Source organism: Chenopodium quinoa, unplaced genomic scaffold (genome assembly GCF_001683475.1).
Source record: "Chenopodium quinoa cultivar QQ74 unplaced genomic scaffold, ASM168347v1, whole genome shotgun sequence".
NCBI classification, from domain to species: Eukaryota; Viridiplantae; Streptophyta; class Magnoliopsida; order Caryophyllales; family Amaranthaceae; genus Chenopodium; species Chenopodium quinoa.
In genome coordinates this window covers 4,495,396-4,506,635 of record NW_018742770.1, presented here as the reverse complement: position 1 = coordinate 4,506,635, position 11,240 = coordinate 4,495,396, and the positions used below count along the sequence as shown (strand labels likewise).

Genomic DNA, 11,240 nt, shown 5'->3' with positions numbered 1-11,240 from the left:
TTACTCCAAATTAAAGTAACCATAAAATATTTGATGGAATGGAATATAAAACATTGAATACCTAAATCAGTCGGTACCATGAGAGTGAGAGATATTTTAAGTGGTTTGAGATCCTTTTTCATTTTCAGGAGATCTTGGGATGGATTCCCATCACTCGTCTGTGTGGCTCTCCAGACACCAAAAAAAATGTTAACGGAAGTTTTAATTACAACTTGAAAGAAACAATTATTTGAAATAAAAAAAATTAGCAAATCATAAAATCTGAATGCAAACACTCCTACTGTATAGTGGACTGAAAACCTTTGATAATGAGGAGTATAGAAGAAATAAAAAATCAACAAGTTGCGATCTAACTAGTTGGACCATGGAGCAACAAATCAATAATGTATTACGTACGTACGTGGTCACGAATAATTAATATAGATAGTGAAGATTACTACCAGTAGATAACATATTTTATATGGTGGGACGTGGGATTAACGATCGTCAATCAACTAATCACTCGTGACATGACATGACTAATTATATATTTATATGGCATACAATCACTAAAAGAATATACTACATATATACTCCCTATGAGCTATGACCCTACATATTTCTTATGCTGATCCAAGATATTTTAGGAAAATTGTAAAATACATTTTCATTAAGTATTAAAACGATAAATAAATTAAACGTTTTTTTTTTTAAAAAAAAAAATGATATCATAAGACTCTTGGTATAGTGATTATTGAGACTTATTTGAATTTTTTTTAAAAAAAAAAAACTCATAAAAAATAAAATAATACTTATTGTTAATTATTTACGACAATGTCATGTTAACTTATAGAATTTATTTACCGTTTTATCACTTGAAGATAAACAAAAATTAGAGATTAAAGTAATATTTTAAATAATTAAAATATTCGTAAAAAATAAATAAAAAATTAAAGTGAGATAATGTTTAAAAAAAATGAAAATACAATGAAGCATGCTTGACGGACAAAAATTCTAAAGGGTTGAACGTTGAATAAACTTAAGGTCATAGTCATACGAAATTAAGATAGTCATAAAATAAAATGCAAGGGGTGTATCTTAGTCAGCACCACATGCCAATTAACTTAATGTTTATCTTTTTAATTAATTCAGTTTTAAGCTGAAGTTGAAGTTGAAGGGTGGTCACTTTGTTTTGCCAATTTGACAACTCTCCCTAATTAGTTGCAAGTCGGTGTTTCTTTTTTCAATTATTTGCATGCTAACCGACCAACATTATTTATTACGCGGTACTTTCAGTACAATTCAAGAAAGACTCTTTTTGTTTCCCTACAAAAAAAAAAAAAAAAAAAAAAAAACTCTTTTTGTTTATTTACGGAGTATTTTTTTTATTTAAATTTGTAAATTTTATCAAGGGATGCAATTAGGGTCAATTAGGGTCCGTTCATATTTATTTAATTTCAGTCCAGTTTTTAATTTCTCTCTCTCATAAAATATTCATTTCAACTCAGTTCAGTTCAACTTTAATCAGTTCAACAAATGTGAACCGACCCTAGTATATTAGGTTTTGTGACTCTGAAAAAAAAAAAAAAAAAAATGTTAAGATAAATGTTGTAATTTTATGAAACAAAAAAATGAAGTACATTGTACTCGTATTAGTCATAAATGACTGTATACTCGTACTTCTTACGAAGTACTAGTACTAGTTAAAAGAAGTGATTATGGAAATATTAAGCCCTAAATGTAAGCTCATAAATTCTCAAATTAGATTAGTTAAATATAGTACTCGTAGAAGGATTCTCATTTTCTTTAATTTAGTAGACTACTGGTTGCGTTACTAATGAAGTAATGAATCTTTTATCTTTAGTAAATCCATTAAAAAAAAGTTGTAAAAGTTCGGTAAGAGATAGGTTTTTTTTTTTTTAATTTTTTTTTTTTTTTTGACGAGGAGATCAAACTTTAATTACTTGTATGATAATCAACATGTCATTTTATGATTCATACCTTCTTTTTTTTTTTTAAGGGTTTTATGATTCATACACTTATGAAGATAATACTCGGTAATACTATTTTCAACATTATGTATATATGTGAAACGATTTGTTTCCATGTATAAATTATTAAAATGAGATACTCTTATTAGTTTTTTCCTTTTATAAAGGTGTGTAAATTGTTTCCATGTATAAAATGCCAAATCAATGTGATTTTATAATTTTATACAATAAATTGAAATCTCATGATTTTAATATTTTGGATAGACATTCTATACAATAAAGGAAAAATTGATTTTAATAATCCCACACTAGATGAAAGATAATTAAATAAAAAGAAAACTTTTAGTTTTTTTAATAATTTAAATCCTAATTAATTACTATTCATTTAATTTTAAAATAAAATACGAATTTAATTTTTAATTTGTCAAGATATTATTTTGCTTTTTTAAATAATTTAAATCATAAATCCTCTTTTTTTTCAACTATGATTCGTTTGTATAACGAAAGTACATTGTTGTTCTATACATGTATATTTATAAAATCACTATATTCTTTCACAAACAATAACTTAGACCACCATTATTCTTTTACTCCATATCAACTTTATACAATGAAAAATTAATAAAGTAAACCCAAAACTATAAGGTAAGATCGAATAAAGATGGTGAGAGTAATAATAAAAAGATATGACTTTATAAATTTTTAAATAGTTAAATAAAAAGTATATACCAAGAATGTTGCATTACTGAAATTAATCTAATTGTATAAAATTAAATCTTTATAATGAAATTTCATTACCACACTACTATAATGATTTTTACAACAATAATACATATGTTCTACCAGAAACTATAATACACAAATCAAAATTATTAGAGACATCTCTTACAATTTTTAAATTTTTTCCTTTCTATTATAAGACAATAGTTGCAAACTTACTTTTCCAATCTACACATCCCTCTTTTGGATTTATAAGTACTTGACAAAATTTCCTTCAACTGGCGCATGGACATAATCCCTTCAAATATAGAATAAATAATATAGAATCATAATTAAGTTGTGTAACCAAATTTAATATGATAAGTAACACAATTAGATTAGGTAGAATAAACAGAACATACACCTTAGAAAATAATGAATAATTAACGATCAACTTATTTTGTTTACCATTAGAAAGCATTGAAATACTTACATTTTTTTCCAATATTATTTGTTAATAAACAAATTAGACCTAAAAAAAATCACACCATGAAATAGAGTACATAAATAATATTCACATGTTTGCGTTTTTGTATTATATAGTTTTAATGAATTAAAGCTCGTGGTGGATTGGTTGTGCGTGTGTAGTATATTTATAGTGTCTATTTATAATAGAAAAAAAAAATTGTATTTTTGAGAGGATGTATACAAATATTTAATATCATCATATCTTATACTACATATATATGTGGAGTAGTTTTTTTTTTTTGTCAAGTAAAGTTATTAATTCTAAAATAAAACACAAATTTAATTGCTAAAATAGAGAGAAAATAGAAGTGAATGACTTGGCTCTTCATTGATGGCTTCAACCTCTATATATAAAATACAAGTTAACCCTAATATGATAGGATTAGGAAACTAGGAAAAGATATCAAAAAGATATTCACCCGCCTCAAGAGATACTAACGAAATATTTCCTAAAAAATATCCTAATATATTCTCAATACCCCCCCTCAAGTTGGAGCATGAGGATTGTAAATGCCCAACTTGGAAAGAAGATGATCAAACTGAGACTTCCCAAGCGCCTTAGTAAAAATATCTGCAAGTTGCTCCTTAGTTGAAACATAGGAAGGAGCAATTAACCCCTCCGTAATAGCATCTCGAACAATGTGACAATCAATCTCAATGTGCTTTGTTTGTTCATGAAAAACTGGATTTCGAGCTATATGTAAAGCAAATTGATTATCACAAAACAACTTGATCGCCTTAGGGTGTTGAACACTCAAACTCAAAAGCAAAGCCTTCAACCATTTCAACTCATGTGTGGTTGAAGCCATGCAACGATACTCAGCCTCAGAAGAAGAAAAAGAAACTGTGGGTTGCTTTTTGGTCTTCCACGAAATAGGAGATTTACCAAGAAACACTAGCCAACCAGTCAACGAACGACGAGTAAGAGGACACGCCGCCCAATCGGAATCACACCAACCTTGCAAAGTCAGGTCACTGTCTGCACTCAACAAGATACCCTGTCCCGGGGTACCCTTTAAATAACGAACTACCCTCAGAGCCGCCTCCCAGTGCTCAATGCGAGGTTCTTGCATATATTGCGAGAGAATATGAACAGAATACGCCAAATCTGGTCTAGTAACCAATAGATAAATTAACCGTCCTACCAGTCTGCGATAAGACCCAGGATTAGCAAGTAACTCACCACTAGCAAGGCTAAGCTTATGATTTTGCTCAATCAGAAAGCCGCTTGGCTTTGCCCCTAGCAACCCTGCTTCTGAAATAATATCCAAAGTATATTTGCGTTGACACAAAAACAATCCAGATTTACTATGAGCTACCTCAATGCCCAAAAAATACTTCAAAGGACCAAGATCCTTCATCTTGAAACAATCACCAAGATAAGCCTTGAACACAGTTAATGCAGCGGAATCATTCCCAGAAATAATAAGATCATCAACATAAACTAAGACATTAATCTGAACATTGCCTTTAGTGTATGTGAAAAGAGAATAATCAGAGTAAGATTGAATAAAACCGTACCCTTTTAGAGCCGTGGTGAGTTTTGCAAACCAACACCTTGGAGCCTGTTTCAACCCATACAAAGACTTTCTCAAACGACACACCAACCTCGGATCCGAGCTCTCAAAACCTGGAGGTCATTTCATGTACACCTCCTCTTCTAGATCACCATGTAAAAAAACATTATGAACATCCATCTGATGAAGCTCCCAATTTTTAGAAGTGGCTATAGCGAGAAAAGCCCGAACTGTAGTCATTTTTGCAACTGGAGCGAAAGTCTCACTGTAATCTATACCTTCCTGCTGATGATTACCAAAAACAACCAAGCGAGACTTGAGACGTTCAACATCACCATTAGACAAAAATTTCGTCTTGTAAACCCATTGACTGCCTAGAGCCTTCTTACCGGAAGGAAGATACTCTAAAGTCCAAGTCCCATTGTCTTCTAAAGCCCTTATTTCTTCTTTCATAGAACTTTGCCATCCTTCAGATTTCATGGCTTCTTTAAATGATTTTGGATCCTTTCTCAAAACAACGGCAGCAAGAAATTTGCGATAATTCACTGAAAACATGTCACAGTTTATGTAGTGTGCCAATGGATACGGAGTACCTGAAGTCTGATTGGAAGTAGGAGACGGACTCTTAGCAACAACCGTGTGTGTAACAAAATCACGAAGCAAAACCGAGGGATATTTATCCCGAAAACCACGCCCCAATTCACTGTCAACGTGAGGTGCTGCAAATTGCTCGGTGCGGTGCTGCTGAGCAGTGGCAGAATCTGCCACCTACTGCTCTGTGCGGTGCTGCTGGGCAGTGGCAGAATCAGCCACCTGCTGCTCGGTGCGGCACTGCTTGGCAGGGACAGAATCTGCCACCTGCTCGGTGTTCTGCTGCTGGGTAGTGGCAGAATCTGCCACCTGCTCTGTGCGGTGCTGCTGGGCAGTGGCTGCCTCAGCAAGCTGATGCTCTGTTTTATATTGCTGTTTCTCAGTACTCTGTTGGGCATTGGCAGTGGCAGGGGACTCCGCAACCCCCCTGCGGCCAGTACTGTCATGTTGCGGGGTGGTTGCGGAGTGAGCGGCATCCCCCCCTTTTTCCATAGTAAAAGTGTCGTCATAAATATTTGCACCATTATCATCGTAACCCAAATCACAAGCAGCAAAATCCACATGAATATCATCCTCCGTATCACCAAAATTTGCATCAATATTTACATCAGTCGGGGAACCAAACGGAAACATATCTTCAACAAATTTCACATCACGAGAGACAAAAAATTCCTTTGTTTCAAGATCAAATAATTTCCATCCCTTTTTCCCGAACGGATACCCCACAAAAACACATTTACGACTCCTACTTAAAAATAAATTAAAAATACTTATCAATAAAAAAAAAACATAGTTACGTTCATCAAATCCTAATGTTGAACATTATTTGAATATACAACCATCAAGTACTAACATTCATATATTCGTAGTGTATTATTATTAATATTTATATTTAGTGGGTGTTTATTATCATTAATAAGTTAGATATTCATATGTAATTTGCATAGACATGGTTGGGTTTTGGGGATTGAATTGTGGGTTTTTATTTTATTTATTTATCTTTTTGGTGTACATGTAATTTATCTATATAATTGAATTTTTACCTTTTTTTTCCATGAAAATAATTTAATTTGTTGATTTTAATATACGTGGCATTAAAATCGGAGATATATCAAATCTAATTCGTCACTTTTATCTAGGTAGCGAGTGAATTTTTTAATTCTAAAATAAAATAGAAATCTAATTTCTTATAGGTTAAAATAATACCTTTTCTTATGTGGCACTCCCAATGCTCTCCAAAAATGCCTACTTTATAAATATTAGATTAGATTAGATTTGACCGGTTCGCTAATAATTATCCCACCTTTTGATTATTATCTAATAATCCCACCTTTATATGAGATTCTCTCCTAATGGTCCCTTGCGACCGGTTACTTATACAATGGGTAAATAATTTTCATTCTAATTTAAATGACACATGTTATTATGTTATTGGTAAAAAAAATAATTTAAAAATAAAAAATAAAAAGTCCAGCCACCCCCAACCCACGGGAGGCAACCCGAACTTCCGATAGTCGTCCCTTCCCACTCCCTCCATCCCTGGCAGCCACCTTCCCCACCCCCACCACCACCGGATCTTTCCCTCTTCACGACCCACCCAACGACAACGCCGCTCCTCCATCTGAATTTCTCCATTTTAAGGATCAAAACAATCCTTTCTTCATCATGAAACCACCCGGAGTTGGGATGGAGTGACGTGGGGTTGGGGTGGCTAAGATATGTTTTTTTTTTTTTTTTTTTAAATTTCATTTTTTGGTTTTTCTTTTATTTTTTTTTAATTTTTTAGTTTTTTTTAAAAAAAAATTATTTTAATTTTCAACCAATAACAAAAGACACATAGCATATTCACCTATTAAAACAGGTTACCAACAAGTTAGGGACCAATAGAAGGAAATTGCCTATAAAGATGAGATTATTAGATAATAATCAAAAAATGGGATTATTAATAGTAAACCGGCTAAAGGTGTTATTATTATAATCAATTTTTCCTACAATAAATTGAAATCTCATGAGTTTTTATACACATATCACATGATTTAGAAAGTAGTCCGTATTTAATTTTTAGAAAGCAATATCACTTTTTAAAAAATTTATTTGCATGGCAAGAACACATAGCTGTAATCATAAAGAACATAAACTTTCCATTACTCCGTATGTTTCAATGCTGACGTATATAAGATTCAAGGAATCCTCACCTTGAAAGATTCCCTTTATTAGTAAACAATAGACCTGTTATTTCGCTAATTACAGCTTCAATACAGCCTTTTCTCTCTTCAACGGCTCAAAAAATTAGTATAACCTCAAATTTAACTGTCTTTTTAGTCAATTTTTAAAAACAACTTACCCTAATATTTTTCACTATAAATATACCCTTTTTGTTCTCAACTTCAGCAACTCACAAAAACCTTTTTTCTTAAAAATACAGAGAAAAAACAGAGAGAAATAAGAAAACAGAGAGAAACAGAGGAAAAACAGAGGAATTTACAGATAAAAAACAGGGGGAAAACAGGGGATTGTTATCAATTGATGGCAATTCGATTTACACCAAAGCTTTTTCAGAGATTTAGCCAAATCACAAAGCCTTTGAATTCATCTCCTTCTACCTTACCAGTTTTACCCTTCAATTTCGATGAAAAACCTGAATCATTCGTTGTGAAAAAACCCGAAACCGGAACCGAAACCGAAACCAGTACCAAAACCAAAACAGAGTCCTCAATTCTGAATTTTGAGAATACCCAAGAGTTGTTTTCAACTTTTTCAACCACAAAATTGATAAGATCAGTGTTTAATCTTAACATGGCGTCAATTGATCCTGTTGTTGATATGGGTATTTGGGTTATGAGATCAAAATTGCTTGATGTTCCTGGATTTCGTCAGGCAATTTTAGGGTCTGTTAAACATAGTTTTTATGAGCAATTTGTTGCTGGAAAAGATTTGAAGGAAACTAGTGAGACGGTCCAAAAATTATATGGTGATGGATTAAGAGGGATGTTAAACTATGGATTAGAGCATGCTTATGATAATGATTCATGTGATCAGAATTACAAGACTTTTCTCAATACTATTGAATCAACCAAGTTATTCCCTCCATCTTCGGTATGTTTAAAATCTTTATATAATTTTTTTATATTTAATCATGTTTTATTCTTGTATAATTTTGATTAATTGAGGTAAGTTTCTTTATTTAATTAAAATATGTTATTGGGTATTTTTGTTGCATGATATTTGCCTTTTTTTAGGACTTATTAGGTAGGTTTGCATGGCACTTTTGGACTTTTGGTTTGGTTTGTTTAAGTTTTTGTGAGGCTATGATAAAAAAAATTTCCGGTGTGTGTACTATATGCTAACAAGTTACATGGGATATTGGGACCCAAAAACCCAAATCTCTACTACAGCAATCGTACATTGCACGAGGACTAATTATGCATGGTCCGGAACCTCGCACTTAAGGTGGAGGTCTCGCGACTAGGCCAAGGACGACTATATCAGGCATGATGCATGGATGATGAAGAGATGATGGAGGCAATAAGATTTTCAAGATGATGGCAATTCAAAGAAGATCTGTAACCAAACCAAGATAAAAATTTGCCAACTTTAATGTGTGACACGTTTTTTTTGCATCATTTTTTTTAGCACTTTTAGAATTTACCTAATTAAAGTTTGTTACTATTTCTTTTGGCAGGTAAGCTTTGTGATAGTGAAGATAAGTGCAATTTGTCGTATGGACTTGTTGCTGAAAATTAGCAATTGGCTTAGATGGGAGAAACAAAACCCTTCATTTAAACTCCCTTGGAAACAAAACACGTTACCAATTTTATCCGATATAAGCCCTTTATACCATACCCTCGACAAACCCGACCCGCTAACCCGACAAGAAGAACAAGACCTTGAATTAGCCCACGAACGATTATCTAAACTTTGTCAAAGATGTTTAGAGCTTAATGTACCATTAACCGTTGATGCCGAGGACACAAAAATTCAACCCGGGATCGATTACTTGACGTATAACTCGGCGATTGAGTACAACAAATTGGGTGACACCCCAATTGTGTACGGTACACTTCAAGCGTACTTAAAAGATGCAAAAGAAAGAATGTTAATAGCAACCGAAGCTGCTGAGAAAATGGGTTTACCAATTGGGTTTAAAATTGTACGAGGTGCGTACATGTCTAGTGAAAGCAAGTTGGCTGCTTCACTAGGGTTTGAGTCTCCTATTCATAACACTATTCAAGATACCCATGATTGTTACAATGATTGTGCATCTTTTATGCTCGATAAAATCGTTAGTGGGTCAGGTGCGGCAGTCCTTGCCACCCATAATGTCGAATCAGGTAATTTAAATAAATATTTTATGTTTCACAAATAATACCCTTTTCGTTACTGTTATATGTTGTCTTTCAAATGCTAATGATTTGATCTGTTGTGTTATCGATAGGGAAATTGGCTGCCACGAAAGCCAGGGAATTGGGGATAGGAAAGGAGAATGAAAGGCTACAATTTGCTCAATTATATGGAATGTCGGAGGCACTTTCATATGGGCTGAAAAATGCTGGTTTTCAAGTGAGCAAATACTTAACATTTGGGCCAGTTGAAGAGGTCATTCCTTACCTTTTAAGAAGGGCTGAAGAAAATAGAGGGATGTTGTCCTCTTCTAACCTTGATAGGCAACTCATGGGGTATACATCAATCTTTTTTTTTTTTATTTATTTATTTTTTTTTTTTTTTATGCAACATTATTAATAGTTTTATAATAAGCAAAAAAAAAAATATGAATATTTTTTTTTGTTAATGTATGAGCTAACTTTTTTTAACTTGAATTTTGTAGGATGGAATTGAAGAGAAGAATGAAAGGTTGTGTTGGACTGTGAGAGACTAAAGGGTAAATTTGCTGCTGCTTGGATGTACATAAATAAATTAGAACTTTCTATTAAAGAAAGTAACACGTTTTGTTGGTTGTAATTAAATTCATTTCTCAAGAATTGTAAATGTTGATTTACTTCTGGTGATAATGATACTTTTCAAGTGGATTTATTTATAATCTAAATAATGTTCCTTGAAGTGTAATTTGTTATGTTCTTTAAATCTTTTGATGATTATGAAATACCACTTAGAAATTAAAAAAACGGAGTAATCCTTAAACCTATAAAGTCATGTCATAATACGATCTTTAAATGTGTGTTGATTAAAGCCCGTGGCTCAATCTTGTAATTTGTGTGAATTTTTTGAGGCAAGGTAAACCCATTAAAAGTGATTTGTGCCTTTGTTAATAAGTGAGAATAAATTAGTGACGATCTGTTGATCTAACATACATAACCTTTTTTTTTTATGCAACATACATGCATAACTGCATAAGCCATAAAGTGACTTAACTTGAGTTGTAAGTTGTTACTATTTCTAATACGAGTAATATCCGAGAATAAGTTAGTGTGAGACGATCTCACATCTACACGTAACTAGCTTAAAATCTAAAAAAAGCAATTTAGCATATTTTAAATACCATTATAACTTATCCACTTATTTCATAGTTTGTTATAGAGGAAGTTTTTATCAAGTGGCCCAATTAGCCTAATCTTCAAAAGCTCATATGAGTCATATGAAGCACACTCTTTTTTTTTTTTTTTAATGTAATTTTTTTTTTCAAACTATAATCGATTAAAGAAAGAATATTTCAAAAATGTTACTTTCTTCCAACTATATGTTCAACGCTCAATTAATATTCTAAAGAATGAAAAGTCTTTATTGTTAATAGTCATTTTCTTTGACAAATTCTTTTCTTTATTAAAGTTCATTTTAGATTAGCAAACATTTGAATAAGAAAAATAGTTTTGAACCAATTTCTTTGATAATTATCTAGGCAATTTATTAATTTACCTATAAAATGTAAAATTAAAATTGATATATCATTTTCACGTACTTAATATTATCATAATATAAG

At 32.0% G+C, this 11,240-nt stretch overlaps 1 protein-coding gene across 1 annotated transcript; it reads left to right on the top strand.

The window, feature by feature from the left end:
- Positions 1-7,595: 7,595 nt before the first annotated feature.
- Positions 7,596-10,369, top strand: LOC110724874 (proline dehydrogenase 2, mitochondrial-like). Its single transcript, XM_021904368.1, has 4 exons — positions 7,596-8,401; positions 8,988-9,636; positions 9,741-9,981; positions 10,131-10,369. The coding sequence occupies exons 1-4, from the start codon at positions 7,832-7,834 to the stop codon at positions 10,171-10,173; spliced, it is 1,503 nt and encodes a 500-aa protein (XP_021760060.1). The 5' UTR covers positions 7,596-7,831; the 3' UTR covers positions 10,174-10,369.
- The last annotated feature ends 871 nt before the right edge of the window (positions 10,370-11,240 follow it).

Bases quoted from the DNA above. Each gene is read 5' to 3' on its own strand.
- LOC110724874 (XM_021904368.1), top strand. From the start codon at position 7,832: ATGGCAATTCGATTTACACCAAAGCTTTTTCAGAGATTTAGCCAAATC. The intron at 9,637-9,740 runs GTAATTTAAATA...TGTTATCGATAG, and splicing joins CACCCATAATGTCGAATCAG to GGAAATTGGCTGCCACGAAA. The intron at 9,982-10,130 runs GTATACATCAAT...TGAATTTTGTAG, and splicing joins CTTGATAGGCAACTCATGGG to GATGGAATTGAAGAGAAGAA.